The sequence below is a fragment of the Thunnus albacares genome, chromosome 22 (assembly GCF_914725855.1).
Source record: "Thunnus albacares chromosome 22, fThuAlb1.1, whole genome shotgun sequence".
Taxonomy (NCBI): Eukaryota; Metazoa; Chordata; class Actinopteri; order Scombriformes; family Scombridae; genus Thunnus; species Thunnus albacares.
This window is the reverse complement of record NC_058127.1, coordinates 15,107,922-15,123,180: the sequence shown is the minus strand read 5'-3', so window position 1 is coordinate 15,123,180 and position 15,259 is coordinate 15,107,922. Positions and strand designations below refer to the sequence as shown.

The following is a 15,259-nucleotide window of genomic DNA, read 5'->3' as shown; positions in this document are numbered from 1 at the left end:
AGCGTGCAGCAGCTGCACCTGCTCCTCAGTGCTGGGCTCCTCCGAGTCTGGGGTCGGGGACACGATGCGTCCGCTGTCTGGGGTGTGGTCCAACAAGAAGGTCTCCTTCGCTTTCTGAAAGGGTGAAAGAAGGGGGGGCCGACGCTGAGTGCACAGCAGATACAAGGTACCACTGGCTTTGCACTTGTGCCTTTAATTTTAGTTTAGATCAATAATAAATCTAACACTAAGTGACAGCCGTATTGATTATACTGATCAATTTAAAAGGTGTTCTAAGAGGAAGGAGGCACAGAAGCATGACAGCAGGAAAAAAATCCAATACACTCTATCCATTAGGCACCCCTGGGAAAATGGAGGGGTGTGGGGGTGGGTCTTTCAACATGATTACACTCTGCACCACATCATGCCGTTTAACAACACAAAACTGCATACTGGTGGGTTTTTGAATGTACATGTACAGTCAAAGTCAAATTTATAATTGAAATTCGACAGGTAGCTAGCTGCCCCGGTATATAAACATGTTCGCAATAAAGCCACAAGTAACGGGAAGGGGAGTGTGTTTCCCCGCCTGACGAGTACGAGGTCAACATAAATAGTGTGTGAACTGATAACTCACATAAAGCTGGAGCAGATCAGCGCATTCCCGGTGCAGTAGCCGGGCAAGTTCCACCGCTCGCCCCGTCCGCGACCGGCCAGGCACCGGCGAGTCCAGCACGGTTATCTGCTGCTGCTCCTCCTGCTCTGCCATTTGCACTCCGGTCCTATTTGTAGCGGTGGGTTAGCAGTAAGCTGGACGTGGACCGAGGAGAAAAATAAATTCACCACCCACCTCCCCACCCCCCCTAACGTCGTCAATGTTGGCACCAAAACAACGTATTTACAACACGAATCTTTTTGGTTTTTTTGGATACTTTAGCAGTTTAAACACGTGTTTACGTCGGTATTCATGTTGGCATGTACGCGACGGCAGGGGATTTAATTGGTTCCGCAGTAAGCCACAGGGGCGTTTTTACGGGGACGTACAGGGGGACCTTTTTTTTGCTTTTGCTCCCAAAAAACGTCACTATGGGGCCCACCCATCCCTCCACAAACAATAAAAACGAGGAACTTTCCCCCCCTGAAACCTCTGATTGAATATGTTTGTATTTTGTGTATATATATGTGTTCCTGTTTTTTTTTATTTTCTGTAATTGTCTTAATATTTTCATTTTATGTTCTTCATATGTATTTATGTTATTAAAATCTGATTTGTGTGTGCTGCTACTGTTTACCTGAATGTTTGCATATTATCCGTTAATAATACAATAAAAACGCTGTGTAGAGGAATACTTCTTTCAGTACTTTTCAATACTTTTTTTTTGCAAACCGCTTTCCTCTCGTAGGATGCAGTTTTTAGAGGTTTTAGCAGAAGAGAAATTCTGTTGTTTTACACTGTTATTATGCAGCATTTTAATGGAAAGATACTACAACATTCATAATAACTGATAATGTAGTCTAGGTTTAGGAATTGTACTATTTGGTCTCTATAATTTTGATTAAAACATACTGGCCATTAGATATAATAGAAAATCCCTTCATAATGTACTTACAATGTAAGTGATGGGGGCCAAAATCCACAAGCCTCTTTCCGTGCAAAAATGTATTTCAAGGTTTATATGAAGCTAATATGAAGCTTCAGTTGTCCAAATGAGTCAAATCAAACATCACAGTCTCTTTAGTGCCAATGCTAATTTTTTGTTACTATACTTCCACCACATATTTGTCCTTAAGTGGTGCAGACAACCATGGAAAAAAACAAACTAAGGCACTGCTCTTCCAATCTATATACAAGACACTATAAATGTCCTTACCAGGATTGATGTGATAAAAACACTGGTGATGCATTCATGGTCACCATGGATCTTACATCCTTATATAGTCACATCAAACACAAGGAAGGTCTTGAAGCAGTGAGCCACTTTTTACAGTCCAGAACAGATGACAATCCACCTAATGAATTTATTGTGATGTTAATAGAGCGGACTCTTCACAACAATGTATTTGTGTTCCAGGACAAACTGTTTAGACAAACACATGAAACAGCCAAAGGCGCCAGTTTTACTCTTAACTATGCCTGCCTCTTCCTCAGACTCTGGGAGGAAAAGTTTATCCTGGGCCCTTCTAACCCTCATCGAGACAAAATTATCTGGTATGAAAGGTATATCAATGACTTAATATTCTTCTACAGTGGTGACTTACAAGACTTTAAGGAATTTCACAGCCACCTCAACTCTACTGGCGACAGTGTGGAACTCTCTTTAGAGCACAGCCAGAGGGAAATAAACTTTCTGGATCTCAAAATCACAAAAACATCCTTGGACGAGCTGCATGCTGACAGTTGCTATCCCTCTCATCTTATCAATAACATCCTGTTTGGACAATTTCAGCATCTTCATTTGTAATCAAGAAGAGGACTTTGATCTAAAAGCTGCAGAAATGAGGGTATGGTTTGCAGAGCATGGGTATAAACATGAGGATTTGGAAACGTCATACCTTAAAGTTAAATCTATTGATAGGAAGAATCTCATGTGCAAAAATCAAAAACTCACATAATTCAAATACCTATTTTGTGTCGCTTTACAGTAAACAGTCTGCTCAGATCTGCAATATCATCAAACAGAACTGGAATCAATTACACAGTGATCCGTCCTTGCAGAAATTGTTCCCTGAACCTCATACTTTTGTCTCCAGAAGGGAACCCCACCCTACAAGACAAGCTGGTCAACAGCTATCTATCGCCAAAGACTTCTTGGCTTCACAAACCTGCGGGCAACTTCCCCTGTGGTAATTGTTGGCGTTGCGGCGATATTTCCAAAACTGACAGATTTATGGATGTGTTTACCGTTAAGACATATAAAATAAATCACTTCGCCAACTGCAACACTTCCTTTCTGGTATATCGCCTTGAATGCCCTTGTGGACTTTCCTATGTGGGGAGAACAGAAAGGAGATTTGAAGGCAGACTTGAGGAGCATAAAACTGCTATTCACACAAAAAATTCAAACTATCCTTTGGCTGCTCATTACAATCACATGGACATGAGAGCCCTTGAAGTCATATCTAACCATATAAGAGGTGGCGATAGACTAAGAAAACTCCTCCAACAAGAAACATTTTGGGTTTCTATGTGCTCATACTATCACCAGTAGTTAGAAGCTATTGTGAAATTTTTAATAGTTATGCATTTAAATATTATGTACATCTAATGTCCAGTGACTATCCATATTTGTAGTGCTTTTGATTTTGATTTGCAGTAGACTCTGACACTTGCTTTAATTATTTGGCCATTCTGCAGGGGGATCAAGTAACTAATTGTGAAACTGAGATTTGTTTATCTGCACTTAAGCTTAATGTAATTTCCTTTTTTGGTGAAAAAGCACTTACTGTAACATTTTGCTTCATTGCAAGACATATATATTTATATAATGTTTTTGCTTGTTTTCTTTTTTTTTTTAATACTATTCCTCATTATTATTAGTTGGGTATTTTCAGAATTTAATATATTTCCATTTAAAGTAAATAATTTATTGTTATTATGCCTTATTGTAGATTCACATTTCTTTGGCATGTATGCATGTATGGGGCCCATCCTATTGTTTTAGTGCCCTCTACTGGATATGTACAAGGCCGTATGTGTTGGGTGGAAAGCTACCCAAGGCTGGTATAAAATTCAGATTATGTGTTTGTCAGACCCTGATGAAGACTTTAAATCGATATGCGTTGGTCTGTTTGGTTGCCTTTATGCCTGAAGAATAAATTCACAATATAATTTCACCTGAAGATGGAGTGCCTTCATTTTTTTCATGGTTGTCTGTACCACTTAAGAACAAATATCAACCAAGACATCCTGGATCTTGTTTATTTTTAATTTTTTTTAAAAACTGTGAACCTATCCTTTAATGTAAAGACATCCTCCTGGTCTTTGTTATCGTCAATGTGTTAATGACTTGTTTCCCTGGGTAAAATTTTTAAAAACTACTACTAAAAGCCTACTAATAATACCAAAAGAAACCCCCCCAAAACAGAAGGTGTTTAAATTTGTGATTTTCGCTCACTTTTTGAATTAAGAGGGATACTGTTGTAAAAGAATGGTACTGAAAGGGTTAACCTGCATGTGGAGAAGGGAGGATGAGCCACCTATAAAACAGGATGGAGTTTGGGTGTGAATCCGTTTTCCTGACCCTCAGCAGAATACGGAGCTCCTTTGCTTGAAGACAGTTGCTTGACTGCGTAGATATGTGTTACTTTTATATGGTTAAAGTAGCTTGAAGCCTTGTAATAATGTTGGAAGTTGTTGAATCTAATTATTTGACAATAAGGCTGCTTATAAATAATGTTACTTCCTATTATGTCTTCCTTAGTTAGTTATAGCTTTGTATATTTAATCACCTCAATCTTAATCTCCTACCTCAGGTCTGACTTGACCACCTAAAGTTGGAAACTGCTTGTCACTTTGCCCTTTTCTGTGCACTTAGCCTGTATCCTTACATCTATGCACTTGCTGCCCCCGAACAGTGCTATGGCCAACCACATCAATTGGTGCTTTGTGGGATCTCAGCCCTTCCATCTCTTGATGCTGGAGACTCCCTTCAGTGAGTTCACCATCAGTACCAGAGCACTGGTGTGTATGTTGTAGTCCTTTGGCAGTGCAGCAGGACAAGCAGACTTACCCTGCGCTTCTCATGTTCACAACCTTTTCGCCAAGTTACCACCTGATCAAGTTGCCAGTTATGCTAGGTACGCATGCTCCGCCCATCCTGGTTCTCTTTACAACCTTCTGAACTTTGCTCCTTGGTTAGAAGCAGAAGCTGGGTGTCAGATGGTAGGTACACATGTAAATAGCAGCAGGCGGATGTAGTGAAATCGACACCCAAGGAAGAGGACACCTGTTAAGCAGTGCTATCTCACTGCTACTATTCTACATGGAGCAAATTCACAGAAAACTCCAGATTCTCCAGTAGCCACCGTAAAGGGAAATGTAAGTGTCTGTCCTGACTTCCACCAGCTTTCTCCTGACTTTGCAAAAACTTGCTGCTGGCAATGTGGTCATCATCACAGAGCGTCCAGTTGCAACCTTGGGAAACTGTCCGAAATGTAATGTGAAAACACCTCCGAATTCTGCATGAGGCTAACCAGAGAAAGGTACTCTTGGGCCTTTCATATCTAATCTGCAGAAACTGCAACTCAAAAGTTCTGCTGAAAGTAGTGAAGGTGATGTTGAGCTACAGAGGATGACACCTGGAAACATCCATGGGCTTCATTGGGTGCCAGAAGACCTCAACCTGAGGAAGGTTTGCCAGGGAACTGAGACTTTTGAAGGAACTAAGGTGTTCTTTCATGTCTCCTCTGCCTCTACTCCCCAGACAAAATTCCCGATAAAGGATGCCTTTACATCAGTTTGGCCTGACTGAACAAAATGATCCTGCACAGGTTTTCCATTGCTTCAGTCAGAGTATTCCTATTCAGCCAACAGAGTCCAGCCTGTTCCGCTTATAGACTGAGGTCACCCTCACCTTCTCTGTACCATTGAGAGGGTTTGTCTTGGTCCAGGTGATGGCTCTGCTTAGGCTGGGCTCTCCAACGTCCTACACTCCTCCCTGCTGACCCCCAAGACCATAACTCCTGCCTTCCTGAAGCAGAAATCCAGACCCTGCTCCATCCAGTCTGATCTCCATCAGAACATGGAGAAACCTTGTCCAAGTCATTTCCCATACCGGAGCAACAAGTCCATAACAAGATCGAAGCAAAAAGCTACAGCTCTGCCTGAATCCAACACCACCTGTACCTTTTTAGCGATCAAGCCTCCTAACTACACTCCCGATGAACGTGATCATCTTGAAAACTTCCCTCAGTAGAAGTGGAAAGACGATAAGTTGCTCTTGAATATCCAACTTCCTGTTATGGGTGTAGAAGAGGAACAGAAAATCCTTCCAGTACCAAGAATATTGACCTACTTCCCTCATAATTCACTTTTTATTCAGGAAGGTTTTTTCATCTTCACTCTTGTCACTTTCTTTATGTGTTTTTAAAGCTGTAGCACTTTGAGATTTACTGTGAATGCAAACTCCAGTACAAATTAAATGCATTATTATTAATATTATCATTTTACCTACCAGAGCCACACCTGTTTCTGATCATGGTCCTATTCCACCTACTCCTCTCCTCATGGGACGGCCGGGAGCATCCCTGCCACAGAGCTCCTCTCCAATCAGGGATGACGTCCATAGCAGAGCTCTTTCATCATGCCTGGTATATCAACATACCACAACCTTCTGAAGCTCATCACAAAATCAAATATGATGCAATATTTAGTTTATTATTTGTATTTAGTTGATTATGCATATTGAATAATTGTTTTATTATATTGATGGTATATCATCTGTCTCTAGATGGAGACTGAAAAATCGGCTGAGTCAAGATATAAATCAATATTAATAATCTATGAATAGGGTCTCCAGAAAATTATTTGGCCATCAGAGAACACTGACTAGTTTATTTTTCAGCAACAATATCCTTCTCACTATAGTAATAGGTCTTTAAAAAATAAAATTCAGGGGATCGTTACAAAAAAAAAACAACAGTGACTACTGGTTGATATCTTGTCAGCTTTTTTCTAACTCAAGAATTAATATCGTACCAACTTCAGTTGATCTGTAGAAGTATAATATATTAATTATTATAATCTATAATTATATATTTAACTCCAGAGGATTATTGCTTACAAAATGTTACAATTAGTGTTTTTAGTCTGCATGCCATATTTACCTAATATTGGTTGCCTTGAGTGCCTTTTTTAAGTTTGTCACATGTTGTATTATTTCCTTTTAAGATGATAGTTTTGTAGCATTTTATAGAAGTTAAAATTGTCATTTGTGGTTTTATGTCTGTTCTGTTATGTTTTTTTCACTTATGCCATATCCTCTTATGTATTTTAGTCTTGTTTCTTTCAAAGCAGAACATCAGCCTGCTCACAGACTGCAGATTGGCTAAATCTGGTATATTTACATCATATTGATGTTAATTAGTGAGTAATGTCCCTGACACATAAATAAAGTAAAACTGTATCATCTTAATAAAATGATTTGTCAAAATAATCAACAAAGACTTTAGAACATAATTTGTTTATTATAGTTATTCTGAACACATTTCCTGATAAATTAGGATTGTAAGCTTATGAGTGCTCAGTAGTAGTGGCAGTGTACAGAGGTATATTTTATTCTCAAACATTGCTTCAAATGAAAACTGGCATTTTCTTGTTGATTTAGACAATTACACTATGATTTCTGATCATAATACTTCTACCTGCATAATCTTGACTATGAAAAAAAAATTCAATCAAGGATCTGTAAGTCCAGAAGTACAAAGTGGAAGTGACACGACTGAGGTTGAGGAAGGTGAACAAACACAACCAAACAAGGAAGGCGATTTCGATCTTTGCTTTACAAAAATACAGTAACCTTCATTGCTTTGATTTATTGGGTATGGTAAATGAATCCAATAGACTCCATGTGTTTATCGGAGCCTCCTGCAAATTGCTTATTATAAGGTGGTTTAACTTGATTTAGAAAATGTTTAAATCAAGTTTAGAAAATGTAGAAAATTTCAGATTGTGGATGTAATCCTTGTCGAAATCTTTGCAGAGAGAGAGAAAAAAAAAGAAATTTGTGTAAAAATATAGTATAAATTCAATAAAATGTGTCATTTGGGTTGCCTTGCTACAAAGTCTCTTTTACAGACTCCCTCATTTGTTTGTAGTTGATGCGTCTAATACATTTAACATAAATAACAAACAATCTAAATGATGTCAATGATACTCATCTGTTCACTTTGCAAAGAGAAGCATATAAACACAACAGGGATACTATGGGCACATACAGTAACTTTCATTCTAGACTTTCTTTTTATCTTTCAGTCTTCTTAATCTCTAAAAATGTCTTATCTGTAATGGAAACACATATACAAACACAGGGTGACAAAGCCAAAGAGTTATAAAATATTCATCAAGTGGTAATAGAAGTGTATGTTATCTACAATATTATAAATCATACTCCCTGATAAAAAGTAGCTCTGTGTACTGTAGCTATATAAGTGACTACTACATTAAAACAAATTCTAATATATCAAATATTTGTCAGCTTATCAACTTTTGACAGGTCCCTCAGTCTTTTGTCCCTTCCTTAAATCAAAACAGTCTTGTTATTTGCGTCTCCTTCAGTTTGCTGTACAACTTTTGTGGCCGTGCACCTACATTAAACTATCACCTTGAACCTCGGCGCACTGTAACAAAATCTGTCTCTCGCTCTCTCTCTCCCAAACAATCCCCTCATCTTCCTTCCTCCTCTCCCCGTTACCCTCCCACATAATTTCCCCTACATCCTGATGATTATCGCCAACCACCACCCTGTCCCACAGCTCACCCTCTCCGGGCAACTGTACGTCTTCGTCAGCGTCCCTGCCCCACTGCACGGCCTGCTGGGGAGCTAGGGTGGCTGTGGAGGCCAGAGTGGTGACGGAGCTCAGGGTGAGGAGGGTGCTCTGGGGGTACGCAGGGGCCATGGGTGTGACAGTGTTGGCAGGAAAGGTGGACAGCTGGATGAGCTGCGGGTGGCTGGTGCTGGAGAGGTGAGCTGGAGGAGCGGTGGTGAGATGGAGCAAGGTGGGGGCTTGCTGCTCATGCGCCACCCGCACCACGTGATGCGTGGGCAGTTGGAGGAACTGGCCCTGAGATACGTTAATCTGAGTCTGTGGAGCGAGCGGGAGCACCACCTGCTGCAGAGGAGTGAACGTGCCGCTCATTGTTTTCTGACTCTCCTGGCTGACAGAGGGCTGGTCAGCCGAGGTGAGCACTGGGACAGTCTCTGAGACAGTATCTGAGACGGTCTCCGGGAGAGTCTCTGGGACAGTCTCTGAAACAGTCTCTGGGACAGTCTCTGGGATTGAGGTGGGACAATTTATTACTGAGCCCCCATTAGCTGCCAGGGCTTCAGCTATGAGCACCTCAGGGTGGCTCTTAGCCTTGTGGGCAACAACAGAGTCCTTTTTCTCAAACTTTCTGTTGCAAATGGAGCAAGAGAACTGGTAGGAGGCTTCTGCGTCATGCTTCTTCATGTGCCAGTTCAAGGAGGCCTTCTGGCGGCAGGTGAAGCCACAGATCTCACACCTGCCACAGGGTGGAGACAAAGAACAGGTTATAGTCCAAACTGACTTCAAGTCAAGTCTCAAGTCTCATGTGACACTTGGCCTCCACCTACACTGAAATTTATCACGGATTAACAAAAACAACAACAACAAAATATTATTGAACAATACGAGGAACTGAAATGGATTTATGCAACTGAGTTCCTGCTTGGTGAGGCTGTTTTACAAATAAATAGTGTGGTGACCGGAAGGGCTTCAATAAGAAACAATGAGTTCAATGTGTTGAGGTACCTGAGCCAAAATATATTATTTTAAGTATATCACCACCTAAACTTACATTAGAAATAGACAGATATCTATATAGGATACTTAGAATTGCAGCTATGAAGAGCTGAAGAGTTAGAAGAGTCAATGTCCTTCCCTTTTTTTTCCTCTTTTCTTTGTGTATGTATTATTACATTAAGTTATTTGTTTTATTAGCCCCCCCCTTTTTTCTTTATTATTAATATTTCACACTACAAACATATAAATGTTATAGAAATTATGTAGGTATGAAAAATATATGTATAACTCTTGCACTCCTACAATAAAGTATATAAAAAAAATGTGTTGATTATCTTTTCTATTGTTCTGAAAAATCAGTATTTTTATGTAGTCTTATAAAAAAAAACAAAAATCCTCAAAACATAAAAACTAAGTAACACTTAGAATGTTTGTAGTTAACATTAAAGGAAGAATTAAGGAGAATTTGTATTGTTGGGTTATTTTAATAAATAAATAATAATAAAAAGGAAAGTAGACTGAACTGATATTATGTGCTTCCTCCTTTTTATCGTGGACACAAGCCAGATTATCAAGTCTTTGTTTACGGTTAAAGATCTTCCTTGTTCCCAGCACGTATCATGGCATGACATTGCAAAAACAGTTAAGCCTACTTCATACTTACTGTATTGGTTTCTCTCCTGTGTGGATCATCCTGTGCACCGCCAGGTTATGGGAGCTCTTGAAGGCACGAGCACAAAACTCACAGATGTAGTCCCTCTGATCTGAAAGACAGATCACAAACAGAAATAAGCAAACTAAATGATAGAAAAGAGACTGAAAGGTTTTTAATTACCATCTCTTGGCTAGATATGTCCTACTACACATTTAAAGCAGCTGGTCTAATCATTTTCATAAACAAATGCAACATAAACATAACGTGCAGTCCCAGTCTAAACAACATGTAAATGAACACCTGTGCCCTAAACATCACCTGTGTGGTGCTTAGCGTGGCGCAACAGCTGTTTCTGCAGACGAAACAATCGCCCACATGAGGGGTGATCACAGACGTACTTCTTTTTCAGCAAATGCTGGTATTTTATATGGTGCTGAAATTAAAAGATGAGAGAAAATCAGAAGCAGGTACAATGACACTCATAGTTCTTTACAGGTGAAACTATTAAATGATTCAAAACGTTTACTGGTTTCTTTACATTACGGTAAACGAACTCTGCCTCAGATGCTTTGCACCTTGAGGTAAGTTCAAGATCTAAAATAGAAAGCAGTACTATATATATATACACATTTTATTTCCTTGTTACAGAGCCAAATGCCAGACAGCGCCTTTAAATATATACGGGGTTGTCATGGCTACACTTGACATAATGGCAAACCTGTAGGTAGCGTGGGTGAGCTAAGACAGTACCACAGCCCTCCATTTCACAGCGAACATACTGCACTGGGGGCTTCTTCCTGTGAGCACAAAAAAGAGGAAATATCTTTAATAATTAAGTAATACTGGTTACCTATAGTTAATCTCGTAACTGACCCTCTTACCTTCGTTTAGGCGGCCGAGGTGCTTTGTCATCTTTTTGTTGTCTACCTCGCCTAAAATGAAAACAAATTCAATTAGAGCCAGAAACCTTCATCTCTCAGCACCACACAATTAAATTCAGTCACATTTGCTCAAGAGTTCATTGTTTGGCATCAAATCCAACAGGTGGCTTTTTCTCTGTTTCTAGGTGGCAACGTGTATTGTGATATTGTGTGTTAATTGTAATGTTTAAATGTTTTATTTTTTTTTAGCATGACAAAGCTTGTATACAATCACAATTTTCCATTCACAATGTTGTCTGTCTGAAAACGACAGTCAGGTGCCCAACTGAACATTGAAATAGGTTTTTCTTGCCAAAATCATTCCTCCTGTTCATACGGGCCACTAATAACAATGAAAGTGATGTGGGCCTAATTCCGCAAGGCATAGCGAGTTTATTTGTATAACACATTTCAAAAATGAGGCAATTCCAAGTGCTTTACATAGAGCATAAAAGGCATTAAGACAGGATATAAAAGCAACACAATTAAAAAGATATTTAAATACAATTAAAAAGTGTTGAATTTGGAAATAAAAAGAAGCTAAAAAGGAACGACAGATTAAAAAAGGAGAATAATAGATGCAGTGCAGTGTAAAATATTAACCCTCAAATTTGGTTTAATAAAAGGCAGCAGCAAACAGAAAAGTCTTCAGCTGTGATTTAAAAGAGCTGAGAGTTGCAGCAGGCCTGCAGTTTTCTGGGAGTTTGTTCCGGATATGTGGAGCATAAAAACTAAACGCTGCTTCTCCATGTTTAGTTTTTACTCTGGGAACAGAAAGCAGACCTATCCTAGACCCCCTAAGAGGTCTAGATGGTTCATAATGTAGCAGCAGATCAGAGATGTATTTTGGCCCTAAACCACTCAGTGCTTTATAAACCAACAGCAGTATTTTAAAATCAGTTCTTTGACAGACAGGAAGCCAGTGTAAAGATCTGAGAACTGGCTGATCCACTGTCTTGGTCTTAGTGAGGACTCGAGCAGCAGCGTTCTGAATCAGCTGCAGCTGTCTGACCGATTTTTTAGGGAGACCTGTAAAGACACTGTTACAGTAGTTGAGTCTACTGAGGATAAATGCACTTCAGTTTTGTCTTTGTTTAATTGAACAGGCCTCCTTCTGTGCAAAAATGTATTTAAAAGTTTATCTGAAGCTAATACGAAGCTTCAGCCGTCCAAGTCAAATCAAGTAGATATCTTTCAACATTACAGTCTTTTTAGTGTCAAAGCCCCTCTTTTTCTTACTAAACTTCCACCGCAGCTCAACAGGGAAACACAAAGAGGGAATTAGATGCTAAAAAGACTGTAAACGTGTCAGATATCCACTTGATATGACTAACTCAGTCTGCTGAAGCCTCACATAAGCTTCAGATAAACTTTTAGATGCTTTTTTTGTTGACACTCTGTGGATTTTGTCCTCCATCACATTCAAATCTTTTAATAGCCAGTATGAGCAAAGAAAACCTCTTTCAGTGTTCATACGGACACCTGACTGTTGTTTTAAGACAGACTTGAAAAACTGTGAACCCATCCTTTAACTTCATAAAATCTCAAATATGATCATTTGGATTTAGAAAAATCCCGAAAGTAGACTTCAGTCACAGTCAGAAAAAAGAGGAAAGTGAAACATATCAAACATCAGCTTATCAGTAGCCACCTTTACATAGACTGTTCAAGCTGGGAATGCTGTGTCTTTATTCTGCCTCACTGATCTGTATACAAGGTATGGACGTGGAGTCTGGCGGCAGCAATAAGATGGCTAGGGAGTTAGTCACAGAGCCGGATTGACTTCTGTGTAAAAGAGACGGTCGGCATTCGGGACAGAGAGCTGACGCTGTTACACGTCATTCCTCTGTATTGTTAACTTCCTTCACGGTGAACTTTGAACACTTGGAACGATTTGGTATTGAAACAATTAAAAAACAAGATCAAGGAAAAGAACGCGCTGTGTTGACCGACGTTGTGTCATCATGTGTGCATTACGTGCACTGATTCTAGATTGTTCAAAAAGTCGAGGTGTTCCTAAAAATCTATTATTTTCTCTTACTTACTTCCTTGGTGGTTCTGTGTTATCTTCCACTTCATCTTCACTTCGCAGAATGACCTCAGAAGATTCCTCCATCTTAATGTCACTTCCTTCTTCATCCTTATCTGATTCCTCTTTCTTAACCTCCTGTTGTAAGAGTGCTCGTCGCCTTGATTTTTCCCTAAGGAGTGAAGGAAAAAAAAAAAAAGCATAATTTACTTTAACATTCTTCCTGATAGTTTTCTTAATATGATGAACTTCAAAGTAACACTCATGACTAATACTCATTATGGAGAGGCAGTGAGCTCAACGTACGTCTTTGTCTCAGGTTGACAAATGACATCATTTGGGTCATCTCTGAACGGCGAGTCCTCACTGAGAGCCACATCTGGATCTGCAATGCTAATACGGACATCAATACCATAGTGACCACAATGAAATCCACATAACCAAACCAAACAGAAATCCAACATTCCCTCTTTTGCTCATTTAATAAACTGTATACCACTCACTTGTCGCTTCCGTTCAAAGCACCTGACTCCTCCCCTGAAAAACAGACGTAAAGATTTTGTAATTTCAGTTTGAGATTATTGCTGTTGTTAAATATTTGGCAGCCTCATTTCATGACATTTGCAATGGTTTGCATATAAAACATAATGAAAAGAGCCAAAGTGGTCTTTTTCTTACCACATGATGAAGTCTCTACCTCTGCTTCAGGTTTGCATGCTGTTGCTGCTGCGGCACGTGGGGCTCTGTTTGGAGGTCTCTGATTGCCCCTTCTAGACTTGGACAGCTTTGGTCCTAGAGTGCGTTTGGAAGCTGAGACAGTCAGCATGTATTAGTGACAGGTGAATTAAAATTGCCAATATATAACTCCTAGGTGGGACAGACTGAAAATTGGTGTCTTTTTGTACCTTTTTTGGATGTGGATTTCTTCACGGTGGCACTGTGTGAGAGAAACACTATAGTAAGAGATAGCTTCATACAAATCAAAATAAATCTAGTTTAACTTGAATACACAATGACCTTTGACAATGATAAGAGTGGTATAACAAGGGCACAGACGGGAAAACAATGCATACAACTTATTTGTTTTGGTTTCAAGATCTGGTTTACCTATAGCTTTAAGAAACCCCAGTGATATAAAACACTTCCGACAATCACAGCCCCAAGCCTTGCAGTGCAACCGCAATAGCACCCAGTAATGACTATTGCCTCAGACAAGTGTCTTACAAGTGATGTTGATAAGCTATCTCGCTGCAAAGGAAGTGAACAGAAAGTGCATTAGTTCAGGTGCCTTTGTGCACGCACTTACTGCATGACAGGTGCGTTTTTGGAGCGAGATCCTGCAGGTCTTCCTCGTCCACGTTGCACACTTGTAGGTTTTTTCTGGTGAGTGGCACTCTTGGACTCATCAGTCCTGCCAGCTACAGCCCCCCTGGCTCGCAAAACACGCACAGATCCCCCGGTATCTGACCGGGAGTCACCGGAGTCCAGGGAGGACACCGCGGTTTTTACCCGTCTCTTGCTTCCCCTTCTCCCGCTGGACGGTTCAGTCGAGTCCGGGGACGGGTTTGCGGCCTCTGTAGGACGAACACCGGTGTCTCCGGTTTCCTCTGTCCCAGGACGAGTGCCTGAAACCTCGTCTTCACCCGAGTCCATGCCGCTCTTAACAAATTGTTCTGACCCGTACTAACTTTGGGTATTAATTAGTAATGCACATTTGAAAATGTATGAAGACCGTTGAAGGCCCCAGTCAGACCAGTTTTGTTAGCTCGGTCAAGAGTGAATTTTCAGTCACTACGAAAGCATTTCATTAACTAACTTATTAAGATAAAAGTTGCGTTGTATGAGCAATAACATTTTACAAACATTCAGCGCAATATACTTCTTAAAGCTATAGCAAACCTCAAATTTCTTTGGCCGATGTAAGGACTGTTTGGGAAGCGTCTCCTTTAAGACTAGCAGCAATAGCGCGGTTATGCGAAAATGTTATGTTTGAACTCACGGGCTTCCATACTAGTTACAAGGGTGGTTGTGGGAAATGTAGTTATCACATGCATAACTCCGTAAACACTTTTCACATTTAGGCAGTTTACTAAACCTGTTATGACATTAATCTGTCTGTTATTTTCGTTCTATGAATAAGTAATACTACTATTAATTAAAATATATGGCACACCTTAATTATATCTAAAATAATTA

At 39.9% G+C, this 15,259-nt stretch overlaps 1 protein-coding gene across 1 annotated transcript; it reads right to left on the bottom strand.

The window, feature by feature from the left end:
- Positions 1-7,144: 7,144 nt before the first annotated feature.
- On the bottom strand, positions 7,145-15,045 carry LOC122973865 (E3 ubiquitin-protein ligase ZFP91-like). The gene is made up of 11 exons (XM_044341657.1): positions 14,370-15,045; positions 13,969-14,000; positions 13,742-13,873; positions 13,567-13,600; positions 13,370-13,456; positions 13,080-13,235; positions 10,996-11,046; positions 10,833-10,911; positions 10,433-10,547; positions 10,124-10,223; positions 7,145-9,199 (listed from the first exon to the last, which is right to left on the bottom strand). The coding sequence occupies exons 1-11, from the start codon at positions 14,714-14,716 to the stop codon at positions 8,284-8,286; spliced, it is 2,049 nt and encodes a 682-aa protein (XP_044197592.1). The 5' UTR covers positions 14,717-15,045; the 3' UTR covers positions 7,145-8,283.
- Between the last annotated feature and the right edge of the window lie 214 nt (positions 15,046-15,259).